Raw genomic sequence first — 24,696 nt, forward strand, 5'->3', positions numbered from 1 at the left:
AAAAAAAAAAAAAAAATGGCAAAATATCACACCAAAAGAATTGGCTACAGGCTACCAGATTAAATAGCAAATTTAACTTTGTGATCAGGAATATAAAACTACTTGAGGGCGTAAACAGTCATGGCTAGAGTAAAGAATGATTAATTTTTCTCATCAACTGAGGCTTGCAAAATAATGCCAAGACATATGTTAATATTAATATCCTGATTTTGAAAAACAACAACCTATCACTAGGCAGGCAGATCTCTGTGGGTTTGAGACCACCCTGGTCTACATACTGAGTTCCAGGCCACCTAGGCTGCACAGTGAGAAATGGAAGGGGGAGGCAGGGGACAGCAGCGAGGGAGGAAGCAAGGAAGCTTCACTCCAAGCATCTGGTACTCAAGACGCATCTGTGGCCATTACTGCTTCTTGGGAAGGCAGAAACTGGACTTGTGAGCTCCAGAGAGCTACGGACTATAATGGTCCAGAGACCACTGTCAGCATACATGCTGGAAGGCCACAGTGCCAGCGTGAGCAGGAAAACAGCATCGGGGAGTGCGTCCTGGAAGAGGCTCCACTCAAGCTAACACCTTCCTGCTACTTGTAGAGAAGCACACTGACAGCAACACCTGCCAACAACAACACTATCACGGCCCTGCCTGCTCATTGCTGCTGCTGGAGCTCCATCCCAACGAAGACTTCTGGGTAAATACACATAAACACTTCAAAACAGAGAAGGGAACATCACTTAACCTTTTTTTTTTTTTTTTTGGTTTTTCGAGACAGGGTTTCTCTGTGTAGCCCTGGCTGTCCTAGAACTCACTCTGTAGACCAGGCTGGCCTTGAACTCAGAAATCCACCTGCCTCTGCCTCCCAAGTGCTGGGATTAAAAGCGTGCGCCACCACCGCCTGGCTAAGATCACTTAATCTTAAGATCTTGTTTCAATACCTGAAGTTGTCTTAACTTGGAATAATGGCGGTGACTTGTACTTTAAACCACATACAGATAGATTTATGCTGTTGTTTAGATTTAAAGTTTATTTTTATTCTATGTGTGGAGTCTGTCCAAATGTATCTATGCATCACAGGTGTGTGGTATCCACACTAGGCCAGAAGAGGGTGTTGGAGCCCCTGGAATTACAGATTCCATGTGGATGCTGGGAATTGAACCTGGGATCCCTTCAGAAGAGCAGCCAGTGCTCTTAAACATTGGACCTCTCAAGTCCTCAATATGAAGATTTTTAACTAGAATCTAATATCAAACTAACTTACAAATTAAAAGGTGTTTTCTCTTATAAGTAATAAAATTTAGAAAACTTACACTGAGAAATTCCTATATGCTCCTTGGAGAGATTCCCACTTACTTTATTCATTGACTTTCAAATATTAATTAATTAATTTACTTAGGTAGGCAGTGGTGGCGCACTCCTTTAGTCCCAGCACTTGGGAGGCAAAGACAGGACAGCCAGGGCTACACAAAGAAACCCTGTCTCGAAAAACCAAAAAAAAAAAAAAAAAGACAGGATCTCTTTGTGTAGCCCTGGCTGTCCTGGAACTCCCTCTGTAGACCAGGCTGGTCTTAAACTCAGAGATCCGCCTGCCTCTGCCTCCCAAGTGCTGGGAGTAAAGGTGTGCGCCACCACTGCCCAGTAACTTTCAAATCTTTTTAACATGGAATTTTATTCTCAAACAAAGTCTTATTTTCAGCCTAAATATGTCGTTCAGATAAAAGAAGAGCTTGGTGGCTGTTCTCAGAAGAAGATGAGAATATGGCCTACCTGTCTGCTGAGACACTTCTTCAGCCCCTAGACGCTGCCCTGCTGTAGTGTGGAAATACAATTCTGAGCTTGAGGAAAAGCTATACACAAACCCCAGATACCCTGAGCCACACAAAACTGAGAAGTTACAGAAAAAAGTGTTAATATAATCTAAATTACAAAACATCTGAGAAAACAAAAGAAGCTAATAACATAAAGGAATTTGTTAACTTAAATAAGAACTAAGCTAATAGTTAAAACTGTTTCCATTGTTAGAATGAACAACAACATCAAAAAAAACCACATTAGAATGTGTCAAAAATATATGCAACTATTATTTTTAGAATCTACACAGGTGCTCTGGGAGATTCTTTGGCTTCTACTCAAAACACAGTACAATGCTACTCAAATTTCTCAAACCCACAGAACAGCATTATTTCTGTTTCTGTCTCCAGAGATAGGCCTAACATGATTTATCACTTGTTTCTCTTTGGAAGGGTTGGATTGGGAATAGGAAGCAGTCCAATTTTCATGCTATAACAATCTATTCAGGGAGCTGGACAGGTTAATCAGCTCTGCAGTTAAGCCCACTGGCCACTCTTGTAGAGAACCTGGATTCAATACCCACACGTGGCTAACAAGTCTCTGTAACTCCAGGGGCTCCACCTACTTCCTCTGGTCTCCACAGACACCAGGCATGCACATGGCACATAGATATACATACAGACAAAACACCCACACACATAAAAAAGGTTTAACTGGGCATGGAGCTTCACTGATCTTCTACATGTCTCTTACTCTAATTATATTAACAAGATTACATCACAGGTACATTCCTACTGTTGGACATCCATTACCAAAGATATGGGGGCGAGGGGCAGTCTGAGAGATGGCCTGGTGGGAGCCATGTGGCCTCACAGGGCTGGTGAATTGGCAGAAAGAAAGACTGAGTGAGTGAGTGCCTGGCACAGGGGCTAGCTCTAGAGAGTTACTGGCAGTGTCAGGAGTGTGGGGAACGTGGCCTGGCGCCACTGAGAGTTGGTGGGTTCGTTTTTTTAATATTTCCTGCAATAAGCTTTGATATCAAATATTTGATGTGTTTTTCCTAGAGACCATCACTCTCATTTTTATTTTATTTTATTTTATTTTATTTTAATTTAATTTTATTTTATTTGGTTTTTCAAGACAGGGTTTCTCTGTGAAGCCCTGGCTGTCCTGGAACTCACTCTGTAGACCAGACTGGCCTCAAACTATGAAATCTGCCTGCCTCTGCCTCCCAAGTGCTGGGATTAAAGGCGTGCACCACCACTGCTGGACCATTATCCCCATTTTACAGGCGGAAAATCCTCAGAAAAGTCAAGAATTTTTTCAAGGTCAGTAGAAACATAGATTCTACTTTGGACAGTCTCAGCTGTGCAATGCCATTTCCCTGAATGCACTTAAACAGTCGGTAAACTAAGGATGAAAATAATGTTCTTAGAGGAGCAAACAAGTGCAAACCATCCAGTACAGTGCTCTGCACGAGAAGCTCTCACAACTGGCAGCTCTGTTTCCTCTTCCTCACTCTCCACAAGGTTTAGTCACGGCATCCTTTACAAACACTATAGGACCAGCCCACCCTCTCTCCTCCCTCCCATCTCTTAGTCGATGTAGTCCATCCAAGCTGGTCTGGCACTTACTATGTAGCCCAGGCTGGCCAATTTCTGACAATCTTCCTGCCTCAAGGCATTCCTGAGTGCTGTGTGTACAGGCACAAGCCACTATCACCCACCTTTGTGCCACTTTCTTAACACCTTCTCATCAAGTGCTTTGACAGATAAAATTTTAAATAAGAGGGGTTTGGGTGACTACCATGTGACGCCAAATAAGAAACTTCAGAGAAGACCGTCTATCTTACATAAGTTTAAGTAGAACGAACTTCCTCCTTTTTGCCCATATGGCCTATCACTCTATCAAAGTTGAAAATAAAATTGGTCTACCAAGATTTGTTCTTTAGAAATTATGCATAATGTTCCCCAATACCTTCTGTTCTTTTAGGTAAATGCCAAATAATTTACTTGATTTGTTCTAGTTATCACACATTACTTAAAAATTAAGTTGACCATAGCAATTCCAAAGCTCTCTTTTCCACTTGAAAAGTAGTCTTGGTCTGCCATCAGATACCTCTGTATAACAGGATGTCTCGAAAATAAAGGCTTAAAAAAGTTTGTCATTGGGTTCTTCCCCCACGTTTGCATAGAGAATGCCTACTGAGCCTGAGGCAGGATTCATGGCACTGTGGTCACAGCACTTGTCCTGTGACTGGGCCTTCACATTGATTAAAAACTAGGTCCCTATAAGCAAAACCACTGGAAATTAACCTTGTTCTTTCTTGGACATCAAAGATGCCAAGAAGCACACGTTCAGCTTCTAAGTAGCATTTAAAATATGCTGTGTCTGATAGCCAACAGGAAGTAGGTGCTAAAAGCCAAAGAAATTTTGCTTCTGTTTTTTTGAGATGCTGTAGCCTAGGCTGGCCTCAAAGTCCCATCAGTCTCTGCTTCCCAGTTTCCCAGTGTTGTGGCAACAGGCAGGAGTCTCATATCTAGCTCCCAAAGGATTTTTTTCAACCAAATGTTGCTATACTAAAGTTGCTAGTTCCCCTTCAGACTAAAAGCCACATTAGAAAGCTATAATCAGAAGCACTGGAGAAAAAAACTGCAGCAGAGGAAGAATTAAATTGTTTTGGGCACAGTGAAGGAACACTGCCAATTTTTCACAGTATGAACTCAAGAATTTCTCAAAGTCCAAAATGAGGTTTGGATATGAGCAGCTTTATGAACAGCTTTTCTTTTCTCTTTTTTCTTTTTTTCCTTTTTTTGTTTTGTTTTGCTTTGGTTTTAGAGACAGGGTTTCTGGCTGTCCTGGAACTCACTCTGCACCACCAGGCTGGCCTCGAACTCAGAAATCCGCCTGCCTCTACCTCCCAAGTGCTGGGATTAAAGGCGTGCACCACCACCGCCCGGCTATTTTGAAACTCATAAGCATGAAGGTTGAGGTCATTTTGATGGCTGTTCGTCAAATACATAGTACTGACAGTAATTTAGTGATAATGCTTTCTTAGTTCTTTATTCATCAAAGACAAATTTTTATTATCTATTTGATTCTACTAGGTTTGCTTTCCTTTTATAATTTAATACTTAAATAAGTCTAATATAAAGTCATTAACATGTGAAAGTATTGGGGTTGGAGGAATGGCTCAGACACACTCTGCTTTTCCGGAGGACTGAGTCTGAGTTCCAGCACCAACATCAGTTCACAACCACTGTGACTTCAGTCCCATGGGACACAACACCTCCGGCCTCTGCAGGCATGCACACTCAAAAGCACTCACACACACACACACACACACGCAATTTAAATCAAAAGACGAGAGAAACTCCAGAATACTGTTTCAAAAAACACCAGTCTTTCATATCTTATATCAAGAAATTTTCAGTATTACCTCAAAAAGATATAGTATTTAATACTTCAGCTTTCGTAACTTTTACTAAATGAGATTAACTTCACATCAACCTACACTTAAGAAAGTTAAACACACCAGTGATTTGGAACAAAACCTTATTGTTATAACCTTGATCCATGGGATGCTTCAACTTACCTCATCTCCCTTCAAGACCTCAGTGCCATCGAGTTCCCGGGTCTGGGTTGTCTTCACCGACACCTCTCTCTCGAGGCCAGCCAGCCTCTCCTTGGCCTCCTGAAGCTCCTCAGCTTTGGCTTCTTTCTTACGAGAAATGATGGATGCCTAGTCGGATATTTAACATGAGAATAAAGTAAGAAACACATTCAGTTTTCTGTTATCTTGTGAAATTACCTTGTGTGTATGGTGAGGGGTTTCACCAATATAAATCTTCAGGAACAACTTTGCTGTTCTTGACCAACACTGCCCACTCATCTGGTCCTGCTCATCAGCTAGTGTTTACCACGAACAAATGTCGTGTCAACTCAAGATATTCTGGAAGGCAAAGGCCCTGGGGGAAACACCAAACCCCCCAAATCTGCAGTAGTGAAACTATCCAAGCCGTCTTGAGTAACGCTGAAAAGCAAGGAAAGGCCTTCCAGGGCAGTGCACATGAGACCCAGTCTACAGTTTGTGCATTCCCACTTACTGGAAGGAAATAAGAATACCTTATTTTCAGAAATACAGTGAAGTGCATCTTACTAAAGTTAATACTAATATTTTAAAAAATGAAAAGCCAAAATATCTACTCCATTTGGTACATTTAATTTATTTTATGAGATATTTCTGCTATGTGTATGCGTGTATTTGCATGGCACTGTGTGTGTGTGGGCTCATGGACAAGAGCACTGGAACTGGGATTACAAGAGGTTATCAGTGCCATGAGGGTGCTGGGTGGGTCCTCTGTAAGAACAGCAAGAGCTTTTAACTGCAGAGGCATCTCTCCAGCATTTTAATAAATAAGATATAGGTTAAAAGTCAAACATCAGAATAATCAGAATTGTACATATTATTTACATAATCCAAATGGATGCTCTTAAAGGTGAATGAACATTTATATGAGCTAGAGTTCTGGAAATTTTCTTTTCTGTTTATTTATTTATTTTTGGCATAGGGTTTGTATTTATATGTATGTATACATATATATGTGTGTATATATATATGTATATATATATATATATTTTGTTTTGTTTTGTTTTGTCTTTTGAGACAGGGTTTCTCTGTGTAGCCCTGGCTATCCTGGAACTCACTCTGCAGTGCACCACTACTGCCCAACTGTTTATATTTTTGGAGAAAGGATTCCTGTATGTGATCCTGGCTGTCCTGGAGCATGCTATGTAGAGCAGGCTGATCTTGAACTCAGAAATCCTCCTGCCTCTGTCTCCTGACTCCTGAGTATTGAGATTAAAGGCATGCACCACTACACCCAGCCTGGAGGAATTAGGTTCTTAGAATGGTAGCAGCCAAATTGTGACAGTACAAATGCTATAGAGTAAACCAAACATGACAGGAGAGGGTACACAATACACAAAGCCCTTAAAAATTCTATTCTTTGCCGAGCAGTGGTAGCACCTGCCTTTAATCCTAGCACTTGGGAGGCAGAGGCAGGCGGATTTCTGAGTTCAAGGCCAGCCTGGTCTACAGAGTGAGTTCCAGGATAGCCAGGGCTATACAGAGAAACCCTGTCTCAAAAAACAAAACAACAAAAAAATTCTATTATTCTTTATATTAAAAAATAAATAAAAGGGAAGCAATGAACTAATGTTTCCCCTTATGCAAGGACTCCATGTTAAAAGACAAGGGAGTAAAATGCAACTCTGTGTGGGAGAGATCTCACATAACTGAGAACCATGAGAATCCCTCCCAAGATCAAAGTGCCCAGGATCTCCCTACATCCAACATTGTGTTGAAGCTGAGTGAGCTCCATCAGACAAGAGACAGAAGGATGTGAGAGCTGGAACCTGTGTGTCATATGATTTTATATCTTGAAAAATGAATGGTAGCACTAGAGTTAAAACGTCAGCACTTTAACGTGACAGTGTGCATACATTCCGACTCATCCCACCTAACATGATCAGAGTGTGCATGTACTGTGACTTAACACTACCTGACACGATGAGAGTGTACACATCCAAACGGACATCACCGAACATGAACCTGCCTTATAAGCCGGAATTCTACACTCACACAAACTGGCACACTGCATTTCACACTTTCTGGGAATCACTGCCTTCCCAGGGTCTCTGCTACATCTCTGTTGTGAAGGTGGAGATCACAGTGACAGAGAAGCCTTGATTCTTTTCTCGCCATAAGACTATAGATAAGGCAGCCTTCCCCAGCAGTAACAGATTGCCTTACCTGTTGCCTGTATAGTGAGAGCTTGCCTTCAATTGGCTCATTTCTCATCATTTTCTTTTCAATCAACTGATTGATCTCCGTGTTTACTTCATTGACCTAAAACAGTGTAAAAGTGGAAGATGTTAAAACTCTCTCTAACAGACAGAAGTGATGGTGCATATTTGAAACTCTAAGCACTAGGGTAGCTGAAGCAGGAGGATAGATACTTAAGGTCAGCTTTAGCTACTCAGTGGAACTCTCTCAGAAAAAACAAGCAACCAATCAAAAAAACAGACAACTATACCACCAAGATTATGTGCACTAAGCAAGCTCGGTGTGGCAGCAGGCCACACTCAGTTTGAGTTTCCGTAACAGTGAGCCCTCATGGAAGTCACCAGGAGCAAAGTCCCAACTACTGTCTGAGAGGACTGTTGTGAGCACTTCTAGAAACAACTTAAATTAATAATGAATATTATTCAATTTGACTACTTCTACAGATTGAATCTGAATGTGTACATGATCCTGAAGCATTTATAGAAATTATTCTTACTAAAAGGTGCTTTCTATAAATCTGAAGTTACCCACACACTTCCGCTGTGACTTACCAGTCACCAGGTAACAATGCAAACTCAGACAGACATTGCCCAGAGGCAGAGTGCAGGGAGTTCAGGGACCCAGCTGGGAGCTGACATGAAACATCTAAAGCGCATCTATAGACACCATTTATACTGATCATTAACCCTTCCTAAAGTGACAGAACTGGATAACATCAGCCTTTCAACAAAGAAACACAAACAAACAAACAAACAAACAAACAAACCATGGCTTAGTATATCCATCCTTCAAAAGTCTGAACCCCCTACCCTGTGACCTCCAATTTAAGCCACATCTGACTTGGACATCCATGATGTCTAAGTGAGTTAAAAGGGCAATATGGTCAGAATTAGACATTTACCTGGAGATCTTATTAAATAAATTAAAGAATCAGTAAGTAAAAACTCTCAATCAATTTTCATGAGAACTTTTAAAAATATACAAATGATTAGTGCTTTATTTATAGGGAACAAGATGTTATAATATGTTAACATTCAGTGAATCCTGAAGCAAAGTCTAGTCAACGTACACATGAAAAGTTTTAAACATAAAACTGCCCTATTACACTTAAAAACAGAAAACGATATTATATTATGATTATTCTGAAGAATACAACATTCTAGAATATCCACAAGGACAACTCATCATCAGAGCTGTCAACCCTTAGCCCAGGCTAGCTCTAGAGTCCTAAGTAGGACACCATAGGAAGAGTGCAGGTCTTTGTCACAGGACAGATAAACAACTGAATTAGAAAACCATAACTTACTTTAGACTCAAGTTCAAGAAGGTCAGAGTGGCCCATAGCTGGCTCAGAAACCACTTTTTGTAAAAAATGTAATTCCTTTTTCTTGCTTTCTAATTCTTTTGGAAATTTCTCAGTGACCATATATGAATTAAATTTTATCTCCTCCTCTAGCCTCTTCATTAAACCTTTAAAAGACAAAGTAAATGAAAGTTTAGTTTAAAAGGGCAGGCATGCTGATATTCTGCCTCTACTTTGTGAGTGAGACACGAGCAGTGGGGTTATGTGTTAAAGCTCTTTGTACAGCATCTATACAGGACCATAAGAGATCACTGAAATCTTTCGAGTTAATTCATATGAGTATAAATCACAATTTACATAAAAATATTTAGATAGTTACAACAAAAGTGATACTAGGATCCTTCTAACTTTATAAACTAGTTCCTTAAATTACAAAAGACGCACAAATAATAGTTACAGGAAGCAGGTCCATCAGTGTCCTAGTTCACCTTCTAAGCACTTAAGAAGCCAGTGGGCCAAAGAAAAACACAAATAAATCTACCCCAGGAATTCTCCTACACATGGGTATTTTATTCTTCTTTTCCTTCCCTTTCCTTTCCTGTCTTTGTGTGTATATGTGTGTGTGCATGTATGTCTTATTTTTCAAGACAAGGTTTCTCTGTATAGTCCTGGATCTCACTCTGTAAACTGGGCTAGCCTTGAACTCACAGAGATCCACCTGCCTCTGTCTCCCAGTGCTGGGATTAAAGGCGTGCCTGGCTTCTTTTTCTTTCATAGCATCTCTACTGCTATTAGTTCATAAATAGTAACGCATGGTAATGCGCCAGCTTCAGACCAATGCAGACAGAGCTAGAGGTCAACAAGTTCAAATCCGGAAAAGGGAAATAAAAGTGCCCACTTCCATAAATGTTTTAGATTTAGTTGCTTTTAATTTTTAAAGTATTAATTTATAGTAAATATTTTTAAGATTTAATAGTTTTCTTACTTTGGCAGATGTACAACTATATACAGATTTTCAGTGAATAATGGTTTTATTGTAAATTCCCAGCCTGCAGAGATTTACATAGTTTATTTCTGATCTTTCCGTTACACATTTACAAATTCTGGCTTGACTTTTAAAAATGATGAGTTTCTAGCTTAAGTAATCTACGTATGAAGATTGCATAACAAATCTGGCCCAAAGCCTTAAAATTATTTTTAGTTCTGTTGTACAAATAGGACATGTAAAATTTTATTAATGCAAATTCACAAGATTTCCATTCATTCTTTCAATGCTTCCCCCACCTCTTTTCAGGACTGGACAAAGGTAGAGAAGGGAAGGGTGCATTGTGGTCCTCTCAGGCGTCCATCCCCACACACTTTCTCCCTAACTCTACATTCTGTCTTCTTTGTCATCTCCAGGTAGTTACATACTTCCTTTAAGCATGGGTGCAATGGAATCAAAGCGTAAAAAATTTTTTTTTAATGTAAGGTCCTTAAATATTATTTCTATTTTTAATAATTTATTTTTATTTTATGTGCATTGGTGTTTTGCCTGCATGTAGATCTCTGTGATGGTATCAGAGCCCTGGAACTAGAGTAACAGACAGTTGTGAACTGAATGGGGGTGCTGGGGAATTGAAGCTGGGTCCTCTGGAAGAATAGCCAGTACTCTTAACCACTGAGCCATCCCTCCAGCCCTAATTACTGTTCTACTGTAAAGTGTTTTTTGGTTTTTTGTTTTTGTTTTTGTTTTTGAAGTATAGAATAGAGTTTATTCAGGGCGTGGGGAAGGGAGTTAGAAGAGTAGTAGAGGCAGAGAGAGGCAGGGGGTGGGGGAGAGAAGAGAAGAAGAGGAATAGTACAGGCCTAGAGAGGAGTGGAAGCCAGCCATGAGCATGTGGAGAGAAAGGGGGAAGGGAATGGGGAAAGAGGAGTAACAAGAAGGGAAGAGCAAGAGAGAGGACTTTAAAGACTTTTAAAAACGCAAACCAACCCTACAGTAACAAGAAGTAGATCAATACCTGCTTGAGGAAGGAAACAGGGCCCAAGGGAGGCATGGCAAAGGCCACAGAGAATGCTCAGGTGAGAGGCATGTCTGCTATCTTGATTAAAGGCTGGGGGTAGAGCTCAGAAGTATGACAGAGTGCCTGCCCAGCATGCACGAGCTATGAGCAGGGAAGCCTAGGCCTCAGTTCCTGTCCACTTACAAAGTACATGCATAACATATAATATCTTATTTTTATCTATGTTTTCAGCCAGTTTTTCTCACTTGATTTTCCTTCCTGTCTGTGGAGAACATTGTGTTCTTTTTATCTTCAGCTCCTACTTCCTATTATGTAACTGTTTCCCAGAAACTATACATTGAAGCACTACATCCTTAAGGAAACCCCCTAACCAGAAAGGTAAACAACTCAAAACAGCTTCAGGAAGTTCCTGAAACTGACCAGATTCCCAGGACCCTCCCTCCTGAAGTAAGCAGTAAAGCTGCTGAGAGTTACTCAGACTAGTTGTGATGGTTATTCTTGGTTGTCAATTTGCCTATGTCTGAAATTAACTAAACCCCATAATTGGAGAGCACACTTGTGAGAGGTTTTTAGCTTAATTTGAAATAAGAAGATCCAGTACTAATCTGGATCTTTGAGGTAGGAAGACAGCCCTTTAATCCATATTTTTTGATGAGAAAGCCTACCTCTAATACGGCCATACCTTCTTCTGGATGCCTATGTAAGGAAAGACATGCAAGAAGGAAGGTTTTCCTCTTTGCCTGTGTGCTCTTGGCTTGCTACCAAGTCCACTACTTCACTGGCACTAAAGTCTACTTTGGGATTCCAGTGAAGACCAGTTGCAACGAGCTTCAGGAACTGAGCAACTAATGGATTCTTGGACTTTTGGTTCATAAACAGCCACTGCTGGATTAGCTGGACCATGCCTTGTATATACCATTATTCACACAGATACCCACACATATATATTCATTCTATAAGTTACGTTACTCTAGAGAACCCTGACTAATACACTAGTCAAACTGCGAAGAAGACTCTGAGACCAGCAAGCTATCTGAAAGGAGGTGGAATTGTCCTGGCTGTCCAGGAGAGGTATAGACCTGAGTCACTTGGAAAGGACTCATTAAGCTACCTGTATACTGTGCAGTGTGCTTCAGGCTCCCAGCTTCTGTGAGCTGACACCCGAATTCTGGGGTGGGCTTTGGTGATACAGATGTCTTTGAACCACTTGTGCTCCTGTAAATAACCCCTTGCCTATATTCTTCTACGTAGCCCTAAAATATCCAAGGTTCACTAAGCTGGACTTGGGTATCTTCACACTAGTCTGTAAGGAGATATGCGCTGCATCTCCCCAGGAAAAGTTTTATGACACAACCTCCTCCCCAACTATTAACAGAATATTTACTAAATTCCTGACTCACGAATTACTTTTTGATACTGTAATGTGGATGTAATATAATAAAATCTTTAGGACATTCATCTTCCTTTTATAAGAGAAACATGAAGAACATGTCCTACATATGTAGGGAAAATGTTTTGAGACTTTACCTCCTAAAAAGAAAGATTAGTAAACAAAGAATAAAATAAAGGACATTGACAACTAAATGTATGCTTACCACCTGAACTGGAATTTAGGCTGAGGCAAATGAGAGATTACACAGAAAGCCAGAAACTGACAAGTATTAGCTATTCATCTTGTAAATCCGAGTTTTGTATTCATTTCTTTTCTTTCTTCCTCTTCTTTCTTTTCTTTTCTTTTCTTTTTTTAGGGTTTATTTTATTTTATGTCTGGGTATTTTGCCTACATTGTATATCTGTGCACCACATGTGTGCAGTGCCCACAGATGTCAGAGAAGGACATCAGATCCCCTAGAGCTGGAGTTATAGATGGTTATAATTGTAAGCTGTTGTCTGGGTGCTGGGAACTGAACCTGGGCCCTGGGAACTGAACCTGGGTCCTCTGTAAGAGCTACAAGTGCTAAGCCTTTTTACCATTTTAACTACAAGCCATTACTCCAGCCTCTGCATTGTCTCTTTTAATAGCTTTATTGGGCTAGCAGTTAACTGCCACAAAGTTCACCCATTCAGAGGTATAATGTAATGATTTCAGTATAAGCAATTACCCAGCCACCAGAACAATTCATTAGGTCATCTCTGAGCTCATTTGCAGGCATTCACTTCTACCTGTTTCTTCCCAGCACTGGACAACTATGGATTTCTATCTCTATGGATTTTCTTCATTACTATTATTATTTTATTATGTATATGTGTGTTCTGCATATATACCTATGTGCCAGAAGAGGGCATCAGATCCCATTATAGATGGTTGTGAGCCACCATGTGGTTGCTGGGAATTGAACTCCGGACCTCTGGCAAAGCAGTCAGTGCTCTTAACCACTGAGCTCTCTCTCCAGCCCTCTATGGATTTTCTTATAAATAGTACCATACAATACATGGTCTTTTGTGATTGGCTTCTTACATTATGTTTTTCATCCATGCCATAAACACATATTAGAACTTTATCCACTTTAGTGGCACAGCAATATCCTATTGTATAAATATACATGTTAGGAACATGTGGGTTACTTCAACTCTTTTGTTTATTACAAATAATGTTACTATGGACATGTATGTTCGAGTTTTTGTGTGAACAGATGTTTTGCATCTCTTAAGTGTATGCCTAAGATTAGCAATAGTGATTCCAGAGCTACAAGAAGGCTCAGCAAGTCAAGGTGCTTGCCACCAACCAGATCTGATGATCTGAGTCTCGTCTCTGGAGCCCACATGACAGAAGAAAACCAACTCCCACAAGGAAATTGTCTTCTGACCTTGATACTCATATGGTGGCACATGTGCCCCCTCACAAATAAATGTGTAAGAAAAAGGAAAGAATTAGAAGTTCATATGGTAATAATTGTTAGCATTTTGAAGAATTTCTTAACTGTTTTTCAAAGCAGCTACATTCTTTACATTTCCACAAGCAAATATGAGAATCCCAATTTCTGTACATCTTGCCAATACCTATGACTGTCTGTTACTTTTATTACTGGCATCCTATACCTATAAATCGTGTCCTATTTATAGGTCATTATCCCGAGGCTAAATATTCACACTGTAATATTTTTCTAACACAAAACACAAGTGAGAGCTTTGCACTGCTCTTAGCTTGTGTGACCTCCTTTCTGATGAGTAAGGACACGTTCAGTGCCTGGAATGGGATTAAGTGGGTCATGAAAAGAGCTCATCATCTGTAAGAGCTACGAAGAGCTCTACAAACCTGGCCATAGAAAACATTCAGCTTTAAAGCCTAGAATTTGGTTGTTTTGTTTTTTTTTTTTTTCTTTCGAGACAGGGTTTCTCTATATAGCCCTGGCTGTCCTGGAACTCACTCTATAGACTAGGCTGGCCTCAAACTCACTCCCAAGTGCTATGATTACAGGTATGTGGCCAACCTTGATTGTTTTTCTTTTCAGCCTTGACATCCACCACTTTTACCACACCCATCCTAAGCACACAGGGAAGAGCCTACTTCCACAGTTACATTACTTTCACCATTTGACTAAAGACAAGAGGCAGAAAACTATTTTTGAAAACCCATGAATTTTCTTTAAATTAGGATTCCCTTTGACCACATAGGAAATGAAACGATGCTCTAAAATGCTGAGACAATTAATGCCCACCAACCCTCCTAAGGGATATCCTGGTATAAGTTACGACTGTCTAGTCATCTGCATCACACAGTGACTTCACTTACTCTCAGGCTTTGCATCCGCTGCTGCGTGCCGCATGCTTTTCAGCTGGTTTTGCACTCTTTGCAATCTCTGCACCGCATGAAACAGCTTTAAACGACAAGTTAACTTATTACTTGTTCAGTCCAGTGAAATAATGCTTACATAGACAAACAATGGTAGATACATGGGGATTCCTACGCTACAGCAGAGACAGGGAAATGCTAAGAAAATACCTGCACTAAACCAAAAATGTAACTAGTTTTCTCAATATATTTTCATTCTAAGTTTTTTTTGTTTTTTTGTTTTTTTTTTTTTTTTTTTTTGAGACAGGGTTTCTCTGTGTAGCCCTGGCTGTCCTGGAACTCACTCTGTAGACCAGGCTGGCCTCGAACTCAGAAACCCGCCTACCTCTGCCTCCCAAATGCTGGGATTAAAGGCATGTACCACCACAGCCCAGCGTTAACTTAAATTTTTATTTATTTTAGTGTGTGTGTGAGTGTGTGCTTGAGTGTATGCATGAGTGTGTGTATGTGTGACAGAAGAGTGTCAGATCCCATGGAATCAGTTACAGGAAGTTGGAGCCATCCTATGTGGGTGCTGGGAACCACACTCAGATCTTCTTCGAGAGCAGTGAGCACTCTTATCTACTAAACCATTATCTCTCTAGCCCCTCATGCAAACTTTAAAAAAATGCTTCCAGAACATATTTCTTTAGTTATTGTTTAAGTTAGTGATTGAAGAAAAATCTTCAGTTTGGATGTGGTGGCATCCACCTTTAATCCCAGTACTTGGGAGATAGAGGCAGGAAGATAACTGCACATTCAAGGCCAGTCTACAGAGTCAGCTCCAGGACAGCAAGGACTACATAGGAAGATCCTGTCTCAAGATAAACAAACAATAAAATCAATAGAATAGTTTATTTTTTTAAAAAAAGAAACCATTCCTTAGAGAGATGCATGCCTTCCCTTGTATAACATGGTTTTCTTGACCCTGGGGAATGTAAACATTCACAGTAAGGCCTCAGCACCAGACCATGACCTTAAATAACCATCCGAGGATCAGGGAGTAGAACCCACCACTGCAGTAAACTGATGAACCGCCGAGTCAGCTCCCACAGAGCTAAATATCTTGGCTGCCAGCCTAAATTGGCAATTTAGAAATTACACTGATTTGAAATATATGTTTAAAGCTCAAGGCAGATTTTTAATAAATTGAAGTAATACTTTAAAGCCAAATATTTTCTTCTTTAAGATAAAGTTTCAGAGTATGGCAGTGTGGGTGACTGTGAGCTCCCAAGTACTCTTACTTAAGAGATTCTGTGACACAGTCAACAGCAGCAGCACTCTGTCGGCTCTGTAGGCTGCGCATGTGCTGTGTTCTGGACTGCACTTGCCTCAGGCTGCTCTACAGACCTGACTGTGCAGCAGTGAGGTTAGCTGCTACCTGCACAGTGTTTACCAGGCACCCTGGATCTGAGGCGCTAAGAACGCTCTTTTGTTCCACTGATCACATGACCCTGTATATTTTATTCCAATGGTAAATAAGCAAATTTAAAAGTAAATAAGTAAAATTAAAAGTAAAAAGAAATCTGGGGATACAGCTCTATTGTAGAGTGCCTGTCTAGCATGTGTCTGAGGGTCAACCCTCAAATACTGAAAAAAGGGAAAAAAAGAAACAGAAAGAAAAAAACATAAGTCTTGACTGGGGAAATAGCTCAATCATACAGTACTTGTATAGCATGAGAAAGTGGTTTGATTCCCAGCAAAACACACACACACACACACACACTCACATTAAACCCATCTTAAAGAAAAAGAGTAGGTCCATGATGCTACCAGAAGGAAATAAGAAACTGTAAAATTCTTTTTTTCTTTTAGTTTGAATTCCAAGAGGAGCTACTTCTGTGGTCCTGAGTATAAACTTCCTGTAGATACCTGATTCTTTTGTTCCTGCTTCTGTTGTGCAAGAAATTCTTCTCTCTCTTTTTCAACTCGAAGCTGTCTTGCTATTTTAAGCATCCGCTGATGATTCTGAACAGTCTCCACCTACAGTAAAGGAATAAGTAGTGCATGGTACTGTCATGGTTGAGAAAGGCATTAGCAGGTCACATGACCCCGACAGCCTTTCCTCTCGGTAAACAGTGCTCCCTCAGAGAAGACAGCCAAGCAAGCTTTCAACTCAGGTCCTTCAAAGCTTTGGGCTGCTGCCTGGGAGATGCCTGGCGCAGTCCTCACGTGCATCCTTGGGACTGGGGCTGAGGTACACAGGGTAATTCACGACTTACTCTCTTCTTCAGCCGCTCAACTCTCTTCATGAGCTGGTCTTTTTCCTCCTCCATTGCGCTGATGTCCTAAAAGCAGTAAAGAGGTTATTAAAGACACACACAGTCTACAGGGCGAGGTGAGGCTTACCCAAGCCCTGCATCTCCCATCCCATCATAGCCAGAGCAGCAAGTAAAAAAGATCCTCTCTTGATTTAAGGGCATTCTCATTTTCCCCCACGCTTCTTTATGCAAGGAAAAAAAATGGTTTTGGCAGCATGGCATTCATCTAGAAAAGTAACTAAAACAGGTTACAGCCCAACAAGGTAGAGCTGCCAGCCAGCACATTTGTGTTCTGATTCCAAATATGCCTACATGATTCTTCCAGAATCTTCCAGAATGAAATGTGTGCAGGTCTGAATGCATGAACAGCTGCTGACAGCCCATCTGCTCGGTTAAATACCAACCACACATCCTGCCAATTCCCCATCAAAACTACTTTTAAGGTTATGATGGGGGGGTTGTTTGTTAGTTTGGTTGTTTGGTTTTGTTTTGTTTTTGACACAAGGTCTCCCTAGATAGTCCTGACTGTCTTGGAACTCACTATGTAGACCAGGCTGGCCTCAATTTCAAAAAATTCACCAGCCTCTGCCCCCAAGTGCTAGAATTAAAGGCATGTGCTATATCATGCCCTACCCATATGGTATTCTTAAAATGTAAAACTGAAGTTTGTCGGTGGTGGGGGCACACATCTTTAATCCCAGTGCTCAAGAGACAGAGGCAAGTGGATCTCTGTGACTTTGAAGCCAGCCTGGTCTACAGAGCAGGTTCCAGATTAGCCAAGGCTACACAGAGAAACCCTGTCTCAAAAAACTAAAATGAAAAAAATAAAAAATGACCAGTAATGGTGGCTCACACCTTTAAAATTGTGTTGTCAACCTCCCTGAAAAAAAAAATTAAAAATAAACTATTTCTTTTAAATCAGCTCTATAATAGTTTGTAAGGAAAAGAGAGAAGCAAACAAATTTGTCATAAACAAACAAGCAAAAGTAAAACAAGACAAAACAAACAAAACGCAAAGGCTCATGCAGAAATACTATAGACTACACGTACAATGGCAGCCATTACTACCAGGATTTCAGGAAATACGGATAGTGCTGTAAAAAGAATAATGTAAGAAGTCATAAAATAAACGTGCATCCCTTTAGGCTATGAACTTTGCACAGGAGGCATTCTAGTAAAATATTCACAATGGTAAACAAGATGGCTCATTGGGTAAGGACACTTGGTACCAAGCCTGACAACCTGAGATCAGTGATCAATTCATTGGTGTGTGTGTGTGTGTGTGTGTATGTGTGTGTGTATACTTACATGGTGTGTGTGTGTGTTAAGACAGGTTTTCTCTGTGTAGCCCTGTCTAGGAACTCACTCTGGAGACCTGGCTGACCTCGAACTCAGAGATATCCACCTGTCTCTGCTTCCCAAGTGCTGGGATCAAAAGTATGTACCACTGACCAGCAAAGTCAGACTTTTTCTTTTTTTAAAGATTTATTTATTTATTATTATATGTAAGTACACTATAGCTGTCTTCAGACACACTAGAAGATGGCATCAGATCTCATTACACATGGTTGTAAGCTACCATGTGGTTGCTGGGAATTGAACTCAGGACCTCTGGCAGAGCAGTCAGTGCTCCTATCCTCTGAGCCATCTATCCAGCCCACCCAGACTTTTTCTTTGTTTTTGTTTGTTTCTTTGGTTTTTTTGTTTTTTTTGTTTTTTTGTTTTTTTCGAGACAAGGTTTCTCTGTGTAGCCCTGGCTGTCCTGGAACTCACTCTGTAGACCAGGCTGGCCTCGAACTCAGAAACCTGCCTGCCTCTGCCTCCCAAGTGCTGGGATCAAAGGTGTGCACCACCACCACCCGGCTTCTATAAGGATTCTTACTGATGCCAATGAAATTAAAATTAATTTAATTAAATTAATTTAAATTTTTTAATTTAAAAATTTAAAGAATCTAAATGTCTGAAAATGATTAACTACAGTGTAAAAAAACATGTCATCAAGATGACACAGAAAGCTATTTAATGACATGAGAAAAAGTCATAAACTGACACTCCTTGAAAGAAGCAAATTACAATCATTATATACAGTTCAATTCCAAGGGAAAATGTCAACAGCAGGTATCTTGAGAGTGTGTGATTGAGACTGAACTTTTTTTTTTTTAATTTCTTCTGTCACCATGTTTTCTAAATCTATTACAGAGAACAGGTTCAAGGATATTTAGTAATAATGAATGAAATTAAAGTCAGACTCAGGATTCTTTCATCTCTGTGATTCATTCACAGGACAGAGGAGATAGACTTCCTTCTCTCACTGGTCCTTCTCATCCCAAAGGGCTAAGCTCACCATTCATTTCTAATATTCAACAGACTCTGACTGAGGGCCTGCCATAGCCAAGCACCATGTCAGGCACTGGGAATACAGTGGTGAAGACGCACAGACACAGCCCTTGCCTTCTCAGAGCTTCATGCAATTAGAAAGACAGACATTAAGGCACTTATAAGGGCAACGAATGCCATCACAAGAAAAGAACTAGGGAAAGTGATCTATTTAGGGAGTCAGGGACGGCTTCCCTGAGGAAGAAACTTTGATGTCCCCGATTTAATGAGAATATAAAGATAGCACTCCTAACTCAGGAATTCTAAAAATATAAGATTCATGCAAGTCAGAATAGCAAGTCTTTAAGGAAAGTACTTAAACGCCTGGGCAGAATGTAAAAATATTTTCTGGAGAATATTAAAAGCCCTAAAGTAATTTGTGCATGTCAATAAGCAATTCTACATCTAAAAACTACTATAAAGAAACAAACCCGGACATGGCAAAAGTTATGTTGATAATCATGGCATTATATACAATAGCAAAAAATGAAGCCAAAGCATAAACATGATTAATGTATATGTACAACAGAAAACTGATTTGGTCATTGTATTAACAGTGAAAATACACTCACAATGGAATGATTACAAAGCAGCAGGGGCTAGAGAGATGGTTCAGTGGCTAAGAGCACGTATGCACAAGTTCAGTTCCCAGCACCCACATTAGGCTCCTCATAACTGCCTATGACTCCAGCTCTCGAGGCTTCAACATCCTTCTCTGGACTCGCAGACACCTGTGCTTACATGCACATACTCCCACACAGATGCGCACATAGATACATAAAAAAAAGGCAGTGAAGCCTGGCAATGGCCCACACCTTTAATCCCAGCACTTGGGAGGCAGAGGCAGGTGGATTTCTGAGTTTCAGGCAAAGCCTGGTCTACAGAGTGAGTTCTAGGACAGCCAGGACTACACAGAGAAACCCTGTCTCAAAAAAACAAAACAAAATAAACAAACAAACAAAAAGTAGTGAGACTTACTGGTGAGACTGTGGGAATGGTTCAGCCAGTAAAGCTCACCAAGCAAACTGGAGCCAGGACCCGAGTTCAGGACCTATGTAATGAGCAGGCTTGGTAGCACACACCTGTAATCCCAGCACCAGGGAGCTGAAACAGGAGGATCTTGGAGCTTTGTTGGCCAGACAGTCTAACCTAATTAGTGAGCTTCAGGCCAACAAGAAACCCTGTCTCTAAAGAGGATGGGATCCTGAGGGAGTCCTCTGACTCTCATTTAAAAAAGCAAAATGGAGGAATTATATCTTCTATGTTCTCAAATAAACATAATGTAACTTTTCCTTTTTTATTCTTTTCTGCATTTTCTGTATCATATGAAGAATACCTGTCAAATAAAGATTCAAAATGAAGTATTTCTAAATCCCTGCTAGTTATCGACATCAAACATGCGCTAGGTGCCCTCATTGATTTCTTCAGTAGAGAACGACAAAGGAAAGGCTGGGCATGGCTGAGCGTGCCTCTAATTTCAGTGCTGGGGGTGAAGACAGATGGGTATTGAGAGCTTGCTGCCCAGCCACACTAGCCTAAGCTTCAGGTTCAATGAGATATTCTGCCTCAAAAAAATAACGTATGTAGAAGAGAAAGACTCCAGATGACCTGACCTCTAAGTTCTACATGCACACACATGGATATGTATGTCTGCACACAAATACATATACACAACATATTAAAGGTCCTACAAAAGCAGTCATTTAGTTTCTATATAGCTAAAACTCATGCTGAATTAACTAAAATAAAAAAGAGCTAAACAGTATTCTTCCAGTCCACATAGGTATTTTCTTACCCTTCGTATCTCTGCTGTGGAGAATCCAGACGTTTTGAGCTGCTCACACTCTTTATGCAGAGTTTTAAAGGCTTCCATCAGCTCTTCATACTGGAAAGGAAGTCAGCAGTTAGCAGCTGCGTCCACATCCAGCAGGGTCCTCTTCACCACGCCACCCACTCCCCTGAGCAATCACCTCAGTCCTTAGAAGAACAGCACTGAAACATTATGGCGCATGAATATAATTCCAGGCCCTGGAAGGCTGAGGCAGGACCATGAGTGTGAACTCAGAATGGGCTACATACTAAAGCTTTGCCCCCAAAATAAAACACGCCCCCCCCCGGCTTCTTGCAAAGTCTATAGTGTCTAAAAACAAGATCTGCTCAGTCGGTCTACTTTCTCACAGTCTACCCTCTAGCTATGTGGACCTGGCACAGTCCGTGCTCCCACCTGCAGGTCACCTGCTCTAAGCCCTCTGAGAACACTCAGGACACACTCCCTCCTCATCTGAATCACAGATTCATCCCAATAAACAGTGGCATAGAGACCGCTCTGACTGTCTATCAGAGAGATATCATGTTATAACAGAGGAGTTGCCTGTCTGGCTCCTTCCAGGAAATAGCTGGGTAGATAGATCCAGGAGGGTAAGAACTGTACTTGTTACGCAGAGCTTCCCAGCCCCAGGGCGTGTGGTAGGACACCGCATGGGTGTGTCGATCAGGGTAGCTAAAAGTGTAGCTCATTGGTAGAACCTGTGCCTAGAATGCCTAAGATCTGGTCAGCCTCTAGCACCACACACACCACTGTGGTTTTGGGATTTTTTTTGTTTGTTTTTTGGGTTTTGTTTTTGTTTTTGGTTTTGGGTTTTTTATTTTATTTATTTATTTATTTATTTATTTATTTATTTATTTATTTTGGTTTTTCGAGACAGGGTTTCTCTGTGTAGCCCTGGCTGTCCTGGAACTCACTCTGTAGACCAGGCTGGCCTCGAACTCAGAAACTCGCCTGCCTCTGCCTCCCAAGTGCTGGGATTAAAGGCATGTGCCACCACTGCATGGCACTGTGTGCTTTTTTTTTTAATGGCAGTATCAGAAAATCAATACTTGTGACTAATAATATGCTATAAATCTACAAAGTAGTCATTCTAAAGCTTTTCATTGAGAAAGGCAACATAAAATTAGGATATTTGCTAACTGTCTCTTTTTAAAAACATATATCTTTTGGACATGCTTCAAGAACATCTTTATTACTTTTTTAGTATCCCTTTAATTAGCTGAGCATATTAAAAGATACTATTAATAAACTTCCTCTAAAAGTTTTATTTACATTATCAAATATATATCAAACATATATTCAAAATGCAATCTTTTAAAATCCCTGCTAGTGGTCTATGTAATATATATGAACCACTTATGAAGGGTGTTGGGAGGAGCAGACACAATCCACACACACACATCCCTGTCTCCTTTATCATATAAATGCCTGCTATGGCATCTGACCTATGTACTTGTATAAGCTGCAGCTTTAAGAAATCAATACTAACTGTATTCTTAGTGCACCTTTACCAATACACAATGAAAAATGCAAGCCTTCAGTTCATTATTTTGCTCCAGTCCAATACTGAGCAACAACATACAGAAGCTACTGTACCAAATCCTGGAGGAAAACAAAGATGGACATTAAAAACTTGACACCTGTCTCCATGGACCTCATAATTTACTGGAAAAGACAGAATGACAAACTTTGTAACAAACTAAATCAATCAACCTAGTAACTATGAAGTGAAAGTACAAGAAACTAAAAGTCTTTGAAACCCACGCTGTTACTTGTTTCTACAGTCTTTGGTCAGCCAAGTATGTTGTGACATGAGGACCCAGGACCCAGAGCAGCTGAATCCTCAGTAGCCATGAGCTTAAAGACCTGAGGTCAGGATCCAATGTTGATGAGAAAAATACATTGCAAGTTCAAACATCCCATACTCCCTCTGCCCTGAGAGACTGCAGGCTTAGCTCAGCTGCAGGGGCTCACATGTTCCAACTGGGCAGAGGCAGGATGAATGTCTATCATTTGTCCTGGGGTAATTATGATGGTGGTCGGCTTCTCTCTCAATTGGATGACAAACTACATGATTGTCTTACTGATCAGCACAGTACCCTGAGATCTGAAGCCTGGGAGAATTACTAAGCACAGAAAGTACTTGAACATCTTCATCTCCTAGTCATAGGTCCTAACACAGTATTTGTGGGTCAAAAAACACAGTTTTAGATATGACTCCAGCCAACCATGAGCTGATACTCTTTTCCCTTCTGGTATCACCTGTCACTCTGAAATAACAATTAAAGATCGATTAACGTTGTGCTTGGCAGCTCTCATCATTACTGTGTACCTGTTTATTGGTGTCAGCCACGGTCTCATCTTGAAGAAACTCACTTGGCACCTCCAGTTTTATTAAGAAACGAGCTAAATATGCCCTTTTCTTTAGTTCATTACTCCGCTGAAGAAGCCAGTGGAGCACTGGGTAAATCACAGGTTTGCTTCCAATCACCAAACCCTGACGGAAGGTACTCCTAAAGTGGAGATACAGAGATGCAGTCACACAGCTAGAACAGACAGCCTTCATTCACAGTGTGATTTACAGGGTCCTGACTGTTTTATATAACTACTTTTAAAATATACATAGAAGGCTAATGCAGCCTTACAGTAGTCAGAAAACTAGATCCCAGGATAGCACTCAAGTATCCAAGAAGTTGTGCTGGAACCATAGTCGGCCTTAATACTTTATTGGCTAGGCAGCATTTAAGGTGGTCTGGCTTCTTAAGATTTATTTATTTCTATTTATGTGTATATTTGTGTAAGTATATGATCTGTGTGTGTGTGTATGTGTGTCTGTGTGTGTGTGTGTGTGTGTGTCTGTGTGTCTGTATGTCTGTGTGTTTATACCCTGAGAGGCCAGAAGAGTGCATATGATCCCCTGGAGCTGGAGTTGTGGGTAGTTGTAAGCCACCAAACTCAGGTCCTTTGAAGGAGCACCAAACATTCCTCCGGCCCCAGAGCTGTTTTTATGTAATGACATCAATCATAAAATGGTATTTGCCTTGGGCTGGAGAGATGGCTCAATGGTTAAGAGCACTGACTGCTCTTCTGGAGGTCCTGAGTACAAATCCCAGCAACCACATGGTGGCTCACAGCCATCTGAAATGAGATCTGATGCCCTCTTCTCATGTGTCTGAAGACAGCTACAGTGTACTTACATATAATAAAAATAAATCTTTAGTAAAAAAATTGGTATTTGCCTGCCTGCTGGTGAGAGGGGAAGAAGTGACCCACTTAAGACCTCTATGTAAGAAAACAGCACTAGAAGGATTGAAACTCGTTGCTTTTTTAATTCTGTGGTGTCCTCAGGCCATCAGATGAAGGAGGACCAGGTGTTACTCAAAAAGACCAGCTGTATCATCTGGAGGCTAGGACTTTAAAGCATGGTATGAGCCAGGCAGTGGTGGCGCACGCCTTTAACCCAGCACTTGGGAGGCAGAGGCAGGCAGATTTCTGAGTTCAAGGCCAGCCTGGTCTAC

At 40.7% G+C, this 24,696-nt stretch overlaps 1 protein-coding gene across 3 annotated transcripts in view; it reads right to left on the minus strand.

Moving 5' to 3' along the window:
• Positions 1-24,696, minus strand: part of Ift81 (intraflagellar transport 81) — a 74,397-nt gene that overhangs the window by 44,978 nt on the left and 4,723 nt on the right. For all 3 annotated transcript variants that reach the window (XM_031337787.1, XM_031337784.1, XM_031337785.1), the window contains exons 4-11: positions 23,511-23,691; positions 21,146-21,235; positions 16,936-17,001; positions 16,586-16,696; positions 14,675-14,759; positions 8,939-9,102; positions 7,600-7,695; positions 5,380-5,526 (exon numbers count right to left, since the gene is read on the minus strand). In XM_031337787.1, the coding sequence (XP_031193647.1) occupies positions 5,380-5,526; positions 7,600-7,695; positions 8,939-9,102; positions 14,675-14,759; positions 16,586-16,696; positions 16,936-17,001; positions 21,146-21,235; positions 23,511-23,691 (940 nt within the window). The remainder of the gene's footprint in view (positions 1-5,379; positions 5,527-7,599; positions 7,696-8,938; positions 9,103-14,674; positions 14,760-16,585; positions 16,697-16,935; positions 17,002-21,145; positions 21,236-23,510; positions 23,692-24,696) is intronic.

The sequence above is a fragment of the Mastomys coucha genome, unplaced genomic scaffold (genome assembly GCF_008632895.1).
Source record: "Mastomys coucha isolate ucsf_1 unplaced genomic scaffold, UCSF_Mcou_1 pScaffold22, whole genome shotgun sequence".
Taxonomy (NCBI): Eukaryota; Metazoa; Chordata; class Mammalia; order Rodentia; family Muridae; genus Mastomys; species Mastomys coucha.